The sequence below is a fragment of the Vidua macroura genome, chromosome 12 (assembly GCF_024509145.1).
Source record: "Vidua macroura isolate BioBank_ID:100142 chromosome 12, ASM2450914v1, whole genome shotgun sequence".
NCBI lineage: Eukaryota > Metazoa > Chordata > Aves > Passeriformes > Viduidae > Vidua > Vidua macroura.
Genome location: NC_071582.1, coordinates 22039304 through 22057123, shown reverse-complemented (window position 1 = coordinate 22057123; position 17820 = coordinate 22039304). Strand labels below are relative to the sequence as shown.

At 63.0% G+C, this 17820-nt stretch overlaps 1 protein-coding gene across 11 annotated transcripts in view; it reads left to right on the top strand.

Annotated features, from left to right (window-relative positions):
* Positions 1-8342: 8342 nt before the first annotated feature.
* RASGRF1 (Ras protein specific guanine nucleotide releasing factor 1) overlaps positions 8343-17820 on the top strand; it is a 28109-nt gene continuing 18631 nt past the window's right edge. For all 11 annotated transcript variants that reach the window (XR_008438918.1, XR_008438924.1, XR_008438926.1 and 8 more), the window contains exons 1-2: positions 8343-8656; positions 17170-17276. Coding sequence is in view for 2 of the 11 variants with exons in the window: in XM_053987907.1 (XP_053843882.1) it covers positions 8381-8656; positions 17170-17276 (383 nt within the window). In the remaining 9 variants the exon portion in view is untranslated. The remainder of the gene's footprint in view (positions 8657-17169; positions 17277-17820) is intronic.

Genomic DNA, 17820 nt, shown 5'->3' with positions numbered 1-17820 from the left:
AAGATCTGGCCTGTGCATGGAGAGCAGCTCTGGCTTTGTGTGCTCTGCCTCGGGAAGGATGCCTGAGAGCAGGAGGGGTCCCAGGACAGAGCCACGGGGTCCTGCAGCCCATCCCCGTGGCACAGAGGGAGGTGAGGCGGGATCCTGCGGGGCTGCCTGTGGGTCCCAGGGAGGGAAGCAGGGAGGGAGGAACGCCGCTGGCTCTGTCGGATTCGAGCAGGCTCTGCTCTGCCAGAGCCGCATTTTGCTGCCGCGAGTGCTAACTAGGTCAGGCAGGACGAGCCGTACCTGTCCTGCGGCAGCGCCCGGCACGGCACACAGCGGTGAGCCTGGCACGGCATGGCACACGGCACAGTGCCGAACCGGGACAGAGCCTGGCACGGCACACAGCGGTGAGCCTGGCACGGCATGGCACACGGCACAGCGCTGAACCGGGACAGCGCCCGGCACAGCACACAGCGCTGAGCCGGGCATGGCATGGCACACGGCGCTGAACTGGGACAGAGCCCAGCATGGCACACAATGCAGCACTGAACCAGGACAACGGCTGGCACGGCATGGCACACAGTGCAGCGCTGAACCGGGACAGCGCCTGGCACACAGTGCAGCACTGAACCGGGTACGGCATGGCGTGGCACAGCATACAGCGCTGAGCCAGGCATGGCACGGCACACAGCACAGTGCTGAACCGGGACAGCGCCCGGCATGGCACACAGTGCAGCGCTGAACCGGGACAGCGCCCGGCACAGCACACAGTGCAGCGCTGAACCAGGACAGTGCCCGGCATGGCACACAGTGCAGCACTGAACCAGAACAACGGCTGGCATGGCACACAGCACAGTGCTGAACCGGGACAGCGCCCGGCACAGCACGGCACACAGTGCAGCACTAAACCGGGACAGTGCCTGGCATGGCACACAGCACAGTGCTGAACCGGGACAGCGCCTGGCACGGCGCACAGTGCAGCACTGAACCGGGACAGCGCCCGGCACAGCATGGCACACAGTGCAGCGCTGAACCGGGCACCGCCCGGGGTGGCACTGGAGCCGCCAGCGAGCGGCGGCAGCAGCGAGCGGGGCCGGAGGGTGCGGCAAAGCCCTCGGCACCCTTGGGCAAAGCCTTTGGTGCCTCCATCGTGCCCGGCCGTGCACAGCGAGGCAGCGAGCAGATCCCCTACAGCCTCTTCCTCCTCTTAGGGCTGAGCAATGCTCTTGCTAAAAACAGGGATTCTGCTATTTTAAATACCAGCTTGCGGGATGATTCAGTGTCTGCTCAGGCAGACACGAGGCAATGAGGATGTTGGTCTCAAGCCTTATTTTAGGGGGAACCTCTTCCTTCTGTGCTGGGTGTCCCCAGCGATGTGGTGAGATGGAAAACCCCAGGACACGGGACAGGGTCCAGTGGCTCCCCTGGGCTGGGACCACGAGGCGCAGCTCTCCAGGAGGGGGAGAACAGGGATCCCCTGCGGCAGGATCGCCTCTCCAAACCATCTCTGTCAGCGGTCTGCACAGCCTCCGGTGTCCCTGCAGCTCCGGCAGCTTCCTGTACCTTTGGAGCGGGATCTTCCCTGCCAAATTTTCATCGTCTTGCTGCTCTTCCTTTCCAGCACATCCTCCCTCCTCCAGATGGGGAGGTGAAGGTGCTGGGGTGCCCCAGCCCTGGTCCCTGACCCCCTGCTTTCTGTCCTGGGGTAAAACCCTCCCTCCAGCTGCTGCCAGAGCTCTTACATGGATAATGTGATTGGGAGCAGTAGGCTTTAGCAGAAAATTCCCTCTTTCAGACGTGATTGATTTGGATTCCCCCCAGTCCTGGTTTCCAGGCACCAACGGCTGCTGGAAACGCTCTCCTGGCGACAGAAAATCCATGGGAAAGCAGGCAGCCTGATGAAGTATTCATGGGGATTTTTATCACTGGTTTTTACCCGCTGCAGGAAAGTCAGCTTTATTTTTAGTGAATGATGGATCCAGCAGAAACACAGGAAAAATACTCCATCTCCCTTGGAGCTGCATGGGGGGCATTGGAGAGGGCCCGTGCCTGGGAATGGGAACTAAACAAACCATCTCCTAAGTGTTTCCTGGCTAATTCTGGAACCCTCAGAACACCTGAACGAGGCTGTGGCTGATCCTCTGCTGCCCCAAGTGCTGCAGCCGTGGCTCCTGCCGGGCCCAGGCAGCTGAGCCTCCAGTCATTCCCATGGCCACAGTGCTCCCATGGGCTCCCTAATCCCCAACCTGCCTCTGTCCCAGAGAGAGCAGGACAATGAATCACAGCTGATTAATTTGCCTTATCCAGAAGAATCTCCCTGAATTAGCAAATGTTTTATTTGTTTCTATAGTGGACAGGAAAACATCCCTCAGTGCCCGGCAGCTGCACCCACGGCTGTGCCAGCCCTGCCAGGATGAGCCCCGGGAGTCCTGGTGTCACTGAGCCCTGACGGGACACTCACATCTCGCTTCAAATGCTCTTAAAACATATTTCTGAGCCAGCCAAGCCACTGCCTTCCCGGGCTTTTCCCACTGCCTTTTCCCCACGGGCACTGCTTGCTGCCTGGCCAGTGCCGAGATGTGCTCTGTCAGCAGCAGATGCTTAATCTGTTTAAAAATAAATCCATCACTCTCTTGTGACTGATGGGAATCTGTTACAGCAAATCCCACTGTAATGTGGAACCTGGCCACGGCTGCCAGACTTCGGCACTTTCTTCCCTTCTTTGCTGGGCTCCAGGGGAGGGCTTGGGTCCCTCTGCTGTGGGTCTGGGGCAGCTCTGGAACGTTCCCTGCCCCTTTAATGACACATTTATGTGCCCATTTTGTGTGCCCATTGTGCCCATTTACTGACACAGCCACAGGAAACTCCTGGCGGGGACAGAGACACCTGGGGCCTGTCCTTGCTGTGGCAGGGATGACCTGTCCGTGGCCCGGTGTCCGAGGGATGTGGGCTGGCCGTGCAGTGGCCGTGGGATCCCCACCGTGCCCTTGGGGCGGATAATCCCAGTGCCCTGTAAGCAGCTCCTGCTGGGAGCGACTGGGAGCCTGTGCCCTGCAGCAAGTGGGGCAAGAGCGGGTGTGGTGAGTGGTGAGTGACCCCGTGCGCTGCCCAGGGCCTCCTGAGACACCGGGTGTGCTGAGTGTCAGCTGCAACCGGGGCCTGCTTCACCCCCCAGAAATATAATAACATTTCCTGTGGCTTCTGCAGCTCCTGGAGCCATCACCTCATAGCAGGTACCCGAGTGTCTTGTTGTGTTCCCAGCCGGCTGGTGGAGAGACAGGGAGAAAGGATTCCTTGGTGGCAGTAAGGAATGAGTCACTTCCAGAGATTGGGATATGAAATCCTTAATTAGCAACAGACTTTGGTGTGCAAGAGCCCAGCAGGGCTCTTCCCAGGAGTGCTGGCAGAGTTGTGGAGCTGGCCTTGCTCCCCCAGGCCAGTCCTGGTGGCCCTGGGGATCACCTGCTTGGACACAGCGTGTCCAGCCCCGGGACAGACTGCCCCAGGTGACCCAGCCGTGCCACCTGCACCTTCCACTTGGGCACACGTGGAGCCAGGTGATCCGGCCAGGCGTGGGGGATGGGGATGGCTGTGCCCGATGACACCTTGCACCTGTAGGGACAGGAAACAGCTTTGAAATCCCGAAGCCTTATTGGAAATCAGGCGACCCCTGATGGGAAGAAATGATGATGTTTGGCTTCAGATTAGAAGGTTGAAGGACAGTTTTATTAAAATGATACTATAGTATATTAATATACAATTTAGAGAGATACTATCTTATTCTATATACTTACTTTTTACTTACCTATTTAAATAATTTGTGAATTTGTGTTGAGAGTTTGAGACACAGCTGGATCTGATTGGTCATTGAACCCAAACAGCCTTCACCAGAATTTAATTAAGTAATCATTTCAGGTAAACAATCTCCAAACTACATTCTACACGGAGAAAACAAAGGAGCAGAGATAAAGATTGTTTTCTCTTCTTCTCTCTGCGCTTCTCCTCAGAGACAGAATTCTGTCTCTCTGTCCACAGAGTGTGGATGTCACAAAGCCTCGGCAGCCGGGGGGTTCAGTGCTGTTCTGCCTGCCGGGGGGCAAACCCCGCGTGTGACAGCAGGGACCTCGGCCTGTGGAGTGCAGCTCCACGTGGTTATTGAGCCCCCTCTTGGCTACCACGCCTTCTGAGGGCTCGTAAAACACAGCAGCGCCTAACAATACCTGGCTGCCACATCCCTGCTGCTGTGCTGTGCTGTGCTGGTGGCCCCGCGGGGGATGCTCTGCACACACCGCCTGCACTGGCGGAGCTCCCATCCCTGTCCCCGCTCCCATCCCTGTCCCCTGTCCCCCCTGTCCCGCTCGGTGCTGGCCGTGGCTCCGTGTGGGGCAGGACACAGCCCGGCTGCTGGCCGTGCTCTCCATGGAGACGGGAACGACTCGCAGCCAGCCGTGCAAACCTGGCCGTGGGCATCCTCCTGCAGCCCTGGGGACACGGCTGGGGGTGACACATGGCCTTGGGGCGCTGCAGGGGCTCCACAGGGGGTGCTCGGTGTCCCTGGCCTCTGCCTGGCCCGGGTGGAGGTGACTGCTCTCTGTGCCCGGGCACCAGGTGCTGTTGCTGGGCTGGGCAGGTGCTGCGTCCCTGTCCCAGTGCAGCAGGGTGGCACAGGGACAGCCGTGGCCAGGGCAGTGCTGTGTCCCTGTCCCAGTGCAGCAGGGTGGCACAGGGACAGCCGTGGCCAGGGCAGTGCTGCGTCCCTGTCCCAGTGCAGCAGGGTGGCACAGGGACAGCCGTGGCCAGGGCAGTGCTGTGTCCCATCCCTGTGCAGCAGGGTGGCACAGGGACAGCTGCACAGACCTATCAGAGACCCCAGCACTGACCACCCCAGGAGACAGGCAGTCCCCAAGGGAGGGGAAGCTGCCCGTCAGGGCCAGGGCTGTGTGGAGAGGCTGCCTGAGGCAGGCAGGGTCCCCTTAGTGCCGTGGAAAGGCAGGGCTGACACCCTCGGGGCTGCTGTGCCTCTCGCTGTCCCGCGCCCCTGCCAGGGAGAAGGACCCCAGCAAGCCCCGGCTTGCTGCAGTGTGGGGAGGCAATTCCTCCCCTCCATCTCTCAGGAGAGGAAGCTGGCACCCCAGCCAGGAGCTAGGAGTGGTGTCAGAGCCCTCTCCATGGGCTCAGGAGCGAGTGAGAGCTGCTGGCATAAATTACCAGGCTGTCATCCCGGGTGCTGAGATTCCCAGGGAATAGCTTAGCGGTTCAAAGGGCTGCTGGAACAATTTTGCATCGCATGATCACAGTCCCGGAGCTCTGACGTTAAAAAATGTCAGCAGTGAGGTGATTTCTGCAGCGGGGCTGCCCGCGGCCCCGGGGGCTGGGCACAGCCGGCCCTCCCCGGGCCCAGCAGAGGGTGAGGTGCTAAGTGATAAATTGCCCTAATGAGCTCCTTGAGCTGGTGAGGAGCTCAGTTCAACATCCCCGTGCCCCCAGGGCTGCAGGCAAGTGTCACCGAGCCCGCTCAGCTCCAGTGGGACCCGAGGGACAGGCAGTGACACCCATGCTGGTGGTGACGCTGGTGGCACGTGTCTAGGCTGGCATGGAGAGGATGCGGCTGCCAGCCTCAGCGGGTGTCCCCCACCCTGCCCTGGGGGACACCAGATTTTGTTTTAGCCCCAAGAGGAGAGAGGGCTCTGGGTGAGAGCACCGAGAGACTCGTCCCGTGCCACGCTGGGGGATCAGGGCAGGATCCTAATCTGAGACCCTGACACCCCCTGGGTCAGCTCCTGCGCCTCCTCCCTCCTGGCTCAGTGGTTGCTCTGCCCTGGTCCCCTGTCCCCACCACGGGGGGTTCAGAGGTCCCTGATGGGGACTGTCCCACTCCCAGAGCTCCCCTACAGCCTCCCCTGTCCAGAGCAGCGTCCCGGGCCCCGTGCTCGCCCGTGCCAGCTGTGCCCTCGGTGCTGCTGCAGTTCCTGCCCCCGCTGCCTGGGCGCTGTTCAGGTTGTGCACGGCACGGGAGCCCACAAGAGCCACTTCCACATTTGTTTAACACCTCAGTGAGGAGCAAAGAAACCACAGCGATTAAAGCACTTGGAAAGCCCGGCAATCTTTGCTCTGGGCAAACTCCCTGTCCCATGGCCAGCACGCCGAGGCTGGCTCTGCTGGCACTCAGAGGTGTGAGGAGCACTTCCCTCGGCTGCCGGGCCAGGAGGGTCACACTGCAAACCCCGATGGAATCCACGGCACCTGCAGGAAACACACCTCCCTTGGTGCCAGGAATCAAACTTTCCACAGCTTGAGCCTTGGAAGCTCTCAGTGATGTTTCCATCACCCTCTGTATGTTCCAGAGGGAGTCTGAACTGAACCAACACCATTGGGAAGCCCAGGGGCTGGGCCTGGTACCAGCCCCAGCACAGTCCAACGCTGCCTGTCCTCAGTGCCAGAGTGCTGCTGTCCTTAGGGCAGTGGGACCCTCACCCCGTGAGCAGTGGGCACACTGGGCCTGTCCCTGGGCACTCTTCATGCCCAGGTATGCCACGTCCCCCAGCACCCTGCCCCTCCAGGTGTGTCTGGTCAGAGGGCTTGGCAGCTCCCATCCATACAATAATTATACAATTATTATTCATGCCAGCTTCCCGGCTGTTATTTCATCCAGGACTTCATCAGGCTGCCACAAAGGGTCTCTTTCTGTGCCACTGCACTGTTCATACGTGACAGCTTTGGCACAGGAAGCACCTTCTGCTTTGTGCTGGGAGCCATCTCTCACCCCAGCGGAGGCCGCAGCAGCGAAATGGGATGTGGGACCTCACTGATGAGGCTGGAGAAACGGGAAGGGAGAGAGCCCTGGCCATGGAGGGGAGCTGGCCGTGCTGCTGGGATAGCCCTGGAGCTGCAAATGCGCCTGCAGCTGGGCACAGGGGCACACTCAGCCAGGGACAGAAGTGGGAGGGTGAGGGGCAGGGGGCCGGGGCAGTGGGTGGCCCCAGCCCCGCTCTGCCCCTCTCTGGCACTGGCCCGGTGACAGCAGGCCCCGGGCCGTGTCCCTTGAGGCGGCCATGGGCACGTGTTCCAGCAGTAGCCAGGCCAAGGAGCTCCATCCTGGCGGTGCCAGCACCCTTCCCAATTCCAGCCTGTTCCCTCCCGTTCCCATGGCAACCTGTGACCTCACCGGGTTCCTTGGAGCTCTGCCAGCATTTTTCAGCAGAAATAAAGCCAATGACCAGGGTTGTCCTGCTGTCCTCCCTGTCTGTAGGGGTCTGTCACACCTGGGCTCAGGTCAGGGCTGGCTCTGCTGCAGGATTGGCGTGCCACATTGCAGGTGTCACACTCGGTGCCCGTCACTGTGGCGGCTGGCTGACCCAGCACTCCTGGCTGTAGAAGGCCCTGGGGTAGAGGGGCATCAGGGCACTCCCTTCCCTGCCCAGTCTTCCCAGTTTTGCCCTGCTGGGCAGAGCACACAAGGCCAGGATGGGGAAGAGGGGTCGAGAGTGAGACAAACAGGAATAAAAACTGGTCCCTCTGCTCTGCCTGCTGGTGCCACTTCTCTCAAGGTCCTCCCCTGCCTAAGTGTCCCTTTTGGCCTGGGATCCACTTCCCCAGGGCTCCCATCTGGTCTAGGATCCCTCCCTAGGGGCTCTGGCTGTTCCTGGGGACCCACGTGCCCAGGGGTCCCCCTTGCTCTCGGGGTTCTGTGTGTCTGGAGCTGTCTCAGCTCTGGCTGAGCCTGGGGGTCCCTCTTGGGGCTCCAGCCGTGGGCAGGATTCCGTGCTGGCCCTGGGGTTCCCTGGGGTCCCTCTCGGCCCGGGGTCCCCTCTCGGCCCGGGGTCCCCTCTCGGCCCGGGGGTCCCTCTCGGCCCGGGGTCCCTCTCGGCCCGGGGTCCCCTCTCGGCCCGGGGGTCCCTCTCGGCCCGGGGTCCCCTCTCGGCCCGGGGGTCCCTCGCGGTGCGGAGCGGTGCTGGCGCTGCTGGCGGTGACGGTGCTGGCGGCGGCCCCGGCATCCCGCGGCCCGGGGGCGGCCCCGGCGAGCGCAGCGCGGCGCGACCACCCCCGCAGCCGGCGGCAGGGAAGGAGGCACGGGAGAGAGAGCGGCAGCGAAGGAGGGCCGCGGCTCCGCTCGGCTCGGCGCGGCTCCGCTCGGCGCTGACGGTCCCCGGTGCCGCCGCCGTCACTCGCCCCGCCCGTCCGCGGCTCCGCGCGGCGGGTGCGGGACGCGGCGCTCACCGGCACAGCCGCGGCCGGGGGCTCGGCGGGGCCGGGCCGCGGGATGAGCGCCCGGCGGCTCCCCGGGGGCAGCGGGGGCCGCTGATGCTGCGGAGACCGCGGGGTCTGCGGGGGCGGCGGGGGTGGCTCGGCGCGGCCCCGCCCGCGGCGGGGGCCATGTGAGCGCGGAGCCGGCAGGATGCAGAAGGGGATGCGGCTCAATGACGGGCACGTCGCCCACCTGGGGCTGCTGGCGAAGAAGGACGGGGCCCGGCGCGGATACCTGAGCAAGCGGAGCGCCGACAACACGAAATGGCACACCAAGTGGTTCGCGCTGCTCCAGAACATGCTCTTCTACTTCGAGACCGACTCCAGCTCCCGGCCCTCGGGGCTCTACCTGCTCGAGGGCTGCGTCTGCGACCGCGCGCCCTCCCCCAAGCCCCCCCTCTCGGCTAAGGACTCCCTGGAGAAGCAGGTGGGCGACACGGGGGGCCCCGCCGGGGGGGAGGGAGGATGGCCCGCGGGGGTCCAGGCCCCGCAGCCCCGGAGCTTCCGGCGCCCGTGACCTGCCCCACGCGTGACCGGGGTGGGGAGGTGAGGATGAGGCCGGTCTGTGCGGGGGAAGGAGGATGAGTCCCAGAGCCGCAGTGCCGGAGCAGCGGGCGGGTTCATTGTGGGGGTGTCGGGCTCTCTCCGGGGCACCCCCACTCCCCCTCCCGTGTAATTAACCGCCGGTAATTAGCGGGGGGCTGCGGGGCGCCTCCCAGCGGCCGCGCTGGGCGCTGCAGAGCCCCGCGTCCCCCCCGGCCCGGCGGCTTTGGGCTTTGAGGTTCGGGGTTTGGGGCTCGGGACAGCGGCCCCGGCGGGGCGGGGGCACCGCGGGGCTCCCGTGAGGCGGCCCCCGGTACGCGGCCTCGCTGTTTCCCAAACCCCGTCTGCCCCTTCCGTGCCCCGTGGTTTGCCTGGCAGCTCCTGCGGTGGGTGCGTGGTGCTCGGCGGGGCGAGCTCAGGGCCTTGTTTTCAGGCACATTTCACGCTATTCCCGCTCGCCACGTGTGCGGTTTGCACCTCCATCCCCACCCCTGGCGGGAAGAAAAGCAGAGTGCGGGTGCCCCGAGCCCCCCGTGCTGGCGCTGGGCTCCAGTGTCCTTTGCCACCGCTGATGGCTGCGGGCGATCAGCGCGGAAGCACCAAAGCCCTTGCGGGACCCGGGGACAATCCAGGTGTCGCCCAGCCCCAGGGCTGCTGTGGTCCCAGCCGTGAGGACCACAGCCCCTGACGGGCTCCAGGGTGGGTTTCTCCCACCAGTTGTGCCTTTCCCGGCTGGGCAGGCTATTCCCGGAGCAGCACGGCGTGGAGGGAGGTTGGCAGCCCCTGGCGTGTTTGTCTGGGGTGGTTTGCTGGAGCTGGGATGCGCCGCAGCGGCCAGGAGAGAGGGGATGGTACCAGGCAGGGGGAGAAGGGCTGGCTTCCAGCTGCGGGGGCAAATCCCCATCCATCGCTTCCAGAGCCACCCCCAGTCTCATCAGCGGGGACAGGAGCCAGCTGGATTCACCCTCTGACCCGCTGGTGGCGTGTGGAGCGCGGACGTGTGCCCTGTGGGTGGCACAGCGGCACCGGGGCCCCTCCGTGGAGCAGCGGGGGGGTCCCGGCAGCGCCATCCCGGGCTGGGCACGTGCGGGAGGCACCGCGCGTTTTGGGTCCGGCTCTGCAGGGCTTGCATAATTACTGCCTGGCAGGCTCTGGGAGGCGCTGGGAGTGCTGCCGGCAGACTGCAGGATGGGGCCCCGGGGCGCCCCTGGCACCCCCGGGCACGGGGCAGCCTGGGAGGAAACCGGCCCCCTAATTCTGGCTGTTCCTGGCAGCTGGAAAACCCTGCCAAGAGCACCAGGCATGCAGCACCACTGCTCCCTGGCACATCCCCTCCCTCCTGGCTTGGAGCACAGGAATATTTCCTTGTGAAGAGGAAAATACTGTGTGTTTTGCCCAGCCGGGGCTCCTTGCAGGCCGGCTGTGGGGAGCGGCACCTCGGGGGCTGTGGCGGCGAGGGGGGTCTGTAGTTGCAAGGGGTCACAGTGCTGTGGTTGTCACTGCTGTCCCTTCGGTAACAGACCTTGTGTGCTCCTAGTTCAGCTTCCATGAAGTTTACCAGCCAGGCTGCAATCAACCCTCCTGGCCAGGCTGGAATCAAGCTCGGAGTGGGGCTCTGGGTCCTCGTGTTTGCGCAGGAGGGATTTTCCACCATGCAAACACCATGGGGAGGATGTCACATCCCCTCTCCAGTTCCAAACGCACCCAGAGTGTTGATCCTCGCTGGGAGTGAGGGGCTGCTGGCACAGGGAGCTCCTGCCGTGGCAAACGCATCCCCTGCCACGGCTGCGCGCGGATTTGCCGCGGTTCAGCGCCTGGCCTGGGATTCTGTGTAATTCCTTAGGCCAAACGGGACTGGAAGCCGGAGCGCTGGATGCCCGCTGCTCTGCAAGCTAATTAATGGCCCAGGGATGAGATAAGCGGCGAATGTTGATGGTGCAGATCCGCAGCCCGGCGGGGCGGGAGGAGCAGGTGGCACACGGGCCGGCCGTGCTCTGGGCAGGGTCTGTGCCCCCCACGCCAGGGAGAGCCTCGGCGCCAGGCTCACCTCAGACCCAGCCGTGGCAGCAGCCTCCAGAGGGAAGGTGCTGAGGAAATTTCCAGCATTGCCCGTGATCCCAATTAGCTGTGTTCTGAGGGTGTTTATCTACCCGTGCACTTCCAGCTCTGAGGACAGTGTTCCTTGCAGCAGAGGAGCTCCAGGATTCCTTCCTTGCTGGAGTGCAGCCTGAAAGGTTCCCAGTTCTCTGCAAAGGAGAAACTTTTAAAACCCCCCTTTTTAATGCACACATATCCTGCTTTGGGGGGATTTTTTCCCTGGAACACAGTGAATTTTAGCATTGGTATATGTGAGAATGAGGGAGCAAAGACTTGTGGAAAACTGGAACACCAAAGAGGGATTTACTGCCTCTGGAAACTTTGTTTTGTTTTTCCAGAAATGAATTTTCCTTCCAACCAGTTGGATGGGGAAGATAATTTCCTGCTGGGTGAGGTCAGGCTGTGGCCTGGGGAAGGGTCTGTGGGGTCGGGCTGGGGCTGGGGAGCTGTGACCTGGCTGCTCAGGGCAGCAGTGCCAGCGGTGCCGGGGGGAGCCGGGCTGGGAGCGAGCCCCCTTTCCCCTGCTGGGGTGTCAGGGCCGTGCCACACCCCAGCCCCGCTGCTCCCAGCCCCTGAGGTGTCAGAGATGGGATGTGCTTTCACGGGGTCGCCTCTCCCCTCCCTGGGCAGGATGTGGGGTGCCCCAGGTGTGAGGGCACGGCCAAGGTGAGACCCTGGTAGGGGAGCTGAGCAGGTACAGGGTCCACAGCTGATCCGACCCCAACCCCAAGGACACCCCAGTGCGGGGTGAGGGCCTTCCTTTGCACGCCAGCTGGGCAGCAGGAATCATGGCTGGGTTTGCTCCATGGATCCAGCCTGGAGCTGGATTTAGAGTCCCAGCATCACGGGGGTTGGAAAAGCCCTCTGAGGCCTCTCTGTCCAACCATTCCCCCAGCAGCGCCGAGGCTGCCCCAGCTCCGTGCCCCGAGTGCTGCATCCACACAGCTTTTGAACATTCCCAGGGATGGGGACTCCACCACTGCCCCGGGCAGCCTGGGCCAGTTTCCAGACCCATATCCCAGTGCCATGGGCTGTTCCTGAGCAGGAGCCCTCAGCCAGAGCCAGCGTGGTGCTGAGTCAGGCAGTTGGGCCCTCGGCTCCAGGCTCTGTGGCTCAGGAGCTGAGCTGTGTTCCCCCAGCTGGGGCTGCTCCTGAGCACACGCTGCCCATGGATGGGATTTCCCTCTCCCTCTCCTTTTCCAGGGATGGGGCCACGGAGCACCCAGTTCACCCAAATATTCCTGAGACACTGGCAGTCTGGAATATTTGGGTGCCCTGAGGACTTGCAGCAGCCCCTGCCAAGCCCTGCAGCTCCAGCTGTCCCAGAGCCCAGCCCCAGGTCCGGCTGCTGGAGCCGTTCCTGGCAGTGCCAGAGCTCGGGCAGCTCTCCGAGGTGCAGCAGGGGGGCCACGGCACCCAGCTGTGCCCGTCCCTGCACGGGGGTCCACCTTGGAGCCCCACAAAGGCTGGGGAGGGTGCTCAGAGGGGCCAGAGCCCGTCAGTGGAGCAGGGCTGAGCTGGCCACCCATGGACATCCTGAGCAGGGCAGCTCCCAGGCTATTCCAAACTTTAGGATTGATGTCCCGGGCACTGGATCCCCAGATGCCAGCGCTGGCTGCAGGTCCATGAGCATCAGCCATCTGGGGAAGTGAGAATTCTTCTACCTGAATGTCATTCCAGGCAACCTGATTTTTTGGAGACTATAAATCATAATTTGTGGACTTAAACCTGAACTATTCATCACCGTTGGGGTGACGCTGGGTTTTTAATTAATTGGTATATTGAGGGATGCCATGCGGGGATTTCTGAGTGAGGGGGATGCTCACAGTGTTAGTCCCAGCCGTGCCTGCATGCCCGCCTGCCAGCATCACCGGATAAAATCAGGGGAAAAATTGATTTATTTTAATTATTTTAAGAATATTTCTGCTCATGACTCCTGAGCCTGCTCCACAAGGGTGATGCTCACCTCTAGTATCCATTTCCAAATATCCTGACAGCCCATACCGAAACAAAGAGGGGAAATTGCAGCCTCTGGGATATTTTTTCTTATTGTCAGCACGGAAATGAGCTGCTGGAGCATCCAACTCTGAGGTCCTGTTTTCCCAGAGCACATAGTATGTAGGTCAGGGATGTTAAAAGCTGCCATGGCTGGCTGTGGATTTTTAGACTCATCCATCCAGAGCAGGAAAATTCTCCTCCTCTTGCCCTTTGTGTCAGCTGGAATAACCATCAGCTTCACAAACAGGCGGATGTGGATCTGCCCACCCGGGGAGGGTGGAGGGCGGGCAGTTCCGAGGGCGATGGGGGCATCCCTGTGGGGGGAAAGCCCCTGTGGTGGCACAACAAAGCCAGGCGAGGATGGCAGCCACAGCTTCGCTGTTGCTGGGGTGCCTCTCTCGTGGTCCCCCCACGCTCACGCGTGCAGTGACCAGCGTGGGGGTGCTGGGAGAGCACCCACCCCCGACCACCGCAACCCAAGGGGTCTGGTGGGTTGTTCAGGCTGAAAAAATGCCCTCCTGCAAATTCTAAAAAAAATTCTGTGAGAGGCTGATTTTTCCACTTTGGAAATAACGTGCGGCTTTAAAGCGTATTTGAATTTATTTCGGAGTCTTTCTGCACATCAGGAGCCTCGGGATCGCCACCCCCCGCAGCAGGCAGGGCCTGCGGGGAGCCGGGTGACGGTCACGGGGCTGCGGTGGCCCGGGGGGAGCCGGGTGACCGTCACCCGGCGGGGTCACGGGGCTCTGGGTGCCCCTGGAGGCGCTTTCATGTTGCCCGTGGTGACCTGGAACGCTCCCGCGTCATCATTTCGGGCAGAATTTCGCGTCCCCTGGGGCTTCCTGGGGGAAATCCCCAGGTGCGGGTACCTGGGCATCCCCCAGCGGCGGCGGCAGGGCCGTGTGTCCTGCGGGGCCAGACGGACACACGGCCCACGGCGCCGGGGGTGTGCCGCCCGCAGCGGGGGCTCGGCAGGCGCCATGGAAACAGGGGAGGCTGGAAAACCCCGCAAGGAGGGATCCTCCAGGAACGCATCTGCTGATTTTGGCGAGAGCAGAGCGAGGGGGATGGGCTGGGACGGGATGGGATGGGATGGGACGGGACGGGACGGGATGGGATGGGACGGGATGGGACGGGATGGGGGTCCAGTCCCGGGGCTGGGAGTTGTTGAGGTCATAAATGATCAAAAAACGGGTGTAAGGAGAAGCCAAGTGGCGCTGTGGACAGCTCGTGCCCTGCCCTGGGCAGCACAAACTGCTGAGCTGGGGCCGTGGTGGAGCTGGGGGCTCACACTGGTACTCCCAGCCCTCTGCCTGGTGCCGTGAGCAGCTGGTCCTGTGCTGGCTGTGTCCGTGGCTCTGGTCCCATCCATGGGTCTGGTTCTGTGCGTGGATCCGATCCTCGGGACGCAGCGAGTGCCGAAGCGCTCCCGGGCTGTTGGTGCGATGTGTCACTGCGATGGCAGAGAGGGATCATCTTTTAGGCGGAGATAAAAGGTGGTGGGAGGTTTATTATTCAAATATAAAATAACTTCCTCCTTCCCAGCACGCTGCACTTCCTGGGAATTGTGTGGGGTTAAACTGGAGCAGCACACGCAGGGTGTGTGTGCTGGCAGGAGCCGGGCTGGGCTCCCAGTGGCCCCGGCCACAGCCCTGCCCTGGGGGCTCGCAGCCCTGCCCTGGGGGCTCGCAGCCCTGCGCTGGGGGCTCGCAGCCCTGCCCTGGGGGCTCGCAGCCCTGCCCTGGGGGCTCGCAGCCCTGCCCTGGTGGCTCCCAGCCCTCCCCATCAGCTCTGCTGCCAGCAAACTGGGTCCTGTCTCTGCCAGAGCCCTCAGGAGTCCCTGGGTTTGTACTGGATCACACCGTCAGGTGCTGATGTGCTGGGAGCTGCCTCGAGTGAGTGAAGGGGGCAGAGGCAGTGGGACAAGTTTCCTGTCCAGGCCACCTGTCCTGGGCTCTGCACCCCTTGTTTCACCCTCGGACAGGCCCCGAGGCTTTCCCAGGGTGCTGGGGAGGTCAGGACGCTCCAAGCCAGGCTGTGCTGTGGGCACAGGGCTCTCAGTGGGTGCCCTCACCCACAGCAGCACAAAGGGCACCGTGCCAGCACACACGGGTGTCTGCCAAGGACAGGGCTCGCTATCTCCTGCCCTCCTGCTGGGCAGAGACTGGTTTGGGGGCTCCTGGAAGTGTCTCCCCATGTTTCCAGTCCCAGGGGGCTCAGCCGAGCTCGGGCTGTTGCTGTTGGGTCCTGGAGAGGGAATGGGCACACGGTGCTCTCGTTCCTGCGGCACCGGGAGCTGCCGGGGGCACCAGGGCCTAGAAGGGGCTCCCCCACCCCTCGCTGGTGTTTAGGGGGGCATTTCCAGCCTTGCCAAGCTGACGAGCTCCTCTTGATGCAGTTACAAGGGCAGGGATGTCAGGTGGGTGTAAAGCTGGCCCACAGAACACCCCCCATAGGGATCGCAGATTTTTGGTGAGCTTTCCCTCGGAGCTGTCTCTTTGCCAGTAAAAGCCTTTGGGAGTGGGAGGGAGGGAAAGGGGGTGGGATGGGAAGGCTGGGGAGCTGCTGCAGCCTCAGAGGTGTCCTGCAGGCAGCCACGGGGCTCTGGGCAGCCTGAGCACAGCAGTGGAAGGGGTGGGCGATGGATGGTGGTGTTTGACATTGGGGGGTGTGATGGATGGTGGTGTTTGACATTGGGGATGGCTCTGTAAGGAGGAAGCTTGTCCACAGGATCAGCAGTAAAGGATCCTGTGCTCAGAGGATCCACGGCAGAAGTGAAGGGGCTGCATCTCCACCAGGGCCCTGCAGCTGCTGCCCAAAGGTGAAAGCTGTTTCTGGAGGAGGGCCCTGCTGTGCCCATGGGCAGCGTGGGCTCCCGGCCCCCCTCTCCTCCTCTGCTGGACCCGGAGGGGCTGGGCGAGCTCCGAGGGTGCCACCCCGAGCCCTGAGCCCTGGGTGGGCACGGGCTGGGGCTGCTGCTCTGTCTGTGCTGCTGTGCCAGCTGTGCCCGGTCCCCAATAACCCCGGGCTCACCCAGAACCTCCGGTGCCTGTCTGGGTTCCTTCTCCCCAGCACCCCTGGGCCTGCTCGGGACAGGAGGGGAAGAGCCTTGTGGTGCCCATCGGTGTTTTTGTGGCACAGCTGGGGGCTGCCCGTGTCCTGCCAGGCTGTGCTCCTCGGGTTTGAGGCAGTTTTTACCTGTGAATTCAGGTCCCCCACGAAAGCCAGCAGAGGAGCAGATGATGTCAGGATGAGCTCGTTCCAGTGGGTTTGGTTTAGCCCAGTTATTCCGGGCAGTATCCGGCACTGCAGCGTGGTACCTGTTTCCTTGGAGACTGCAGGGAAGCAGAGGAGCGGCACAAACCCGGCGGCGGCGGCACCGCACACAATTAGCACAAACATGGAAATGTCAAGGGAGGCTAAAAATAGCCCCGCACCGCGGCCACCCCCCCGGAGCCCCGGGGAGCGGGACACGAGGGACCCGGGCTCTGCCCGAGGGACCCGGGCTCTGCCCGGCGTCACCTCCAGGTGGCCGCGGGGCTCCAGCCGTGCCCGAGCGGCTCGCTGGCCACACGGCCGGGGATGCAGGCAGGGAGCACAGGATCACGGAAGCATTGAGGCTGGAAAAGACCTGTAAGGCCGTGAAGTCCGAGCATTAACTGTGATGTGGGTGGGGATGCAGGTGCAGCTCAGCATCCTCGCTCCTCTGCCCGTTGCCCAGGTGAGGGTGGCCCCAGGGCGGTTGCCACAGGTTCAGGACTGCAGCACCCTGGCCTCGGGTGGGTTTGGTGGATTTAGGTTCTCCTGGAGCTGGGTCTTTGCCCAGCAGGATTTCCCCTGCTGGGGAATGGCACGGCTGTGCTGAGGGCACATCGTGGCCTGGCTCCCGGCGTTCCCAAAGCTGTTTATTTCAGTGACGCAGCCTGTGGTGGGTCAGGTAGCCAGGTGGGTCAGGAAGTGCTTTCTGCCAGCCCTGTGCAGGGCGTGACTGTGACCGTGTCCCCTGTGTGGGGTGTCACTGTGACCGTGTCCCCTGTGTGGGGTGTCACTGTGACCGTGACCCCTGTGTAGGGTGTGACCGTGACCCCTGTGCAGGGTGTGACCGTGTCCCCTGTGCGGGGTGTGACTGTGACCCCTGTACAGTGTGTGACCATGTCCCCTGTGTGGGGTGTGACCGTGTCCCCTGTGCGGGGTGTGACCATGTCCCCTGTGTGGGGTGTGACCGTGTCCCCTGTGTGGGGTGTGACCGTGTCCCCTGTGCGGGGTGTCCCTGTGACCGTGACCCCTGTGCTCCCCCCCCAGCACTACTTCACCGTTAACTTCAACCACGAGAACCAGAAGACGCTGGAGCTGAGGACCGAGGATGCCAAGGACTGCGACGAGTGGGTGGCAGCCATAGCTCACGCCAGGTGTGCCCCGTGCCCCGCGGCTGGGGGGGGTCACGCTCACAGTGACACCGAGGTGAAGCCGTGCTGAGGGTGGCTGGGGGGGCAGGGTGAGCTGGGCACTGCCAGCAGGCAGAGCAGGACACTTCTGTCCCCAGCCCCGTGCTGGGGACCCCGATGCTCAGTGGGGGCTGTGTTCAGCTGTCCCCTGTCCCCGTTCCCATGCCACCGGCCACCCTGGCACTGCCTGTCCCAGCCTGCAGCCAGGGGGATTCACCCTCAGGCTGAAAGCCCGTGGGGAAGGGATTCTCCTGGGATGGCAGACCTGCTCAGGACAGGGATTGTGCAGGCTCCTGCCTGTGCCCTGGCAGAGCTGGCACAGCCCAGCTGCCACGGAGAGCAGGCAGGAGCCTCTGGGGAAGGAAGGTGCTGGGCTGGCCGCGAGCTGTGGGATCAGGTGGGATCTGTGTGCAGGGAATGGGAGAAACTCCATCCCCTGCAGCCCCTGCCAGCAGCTTGTGCCACATGTGTCCTTAAACTCTTGCAACGTGGCAGGTTACAGAGGTGT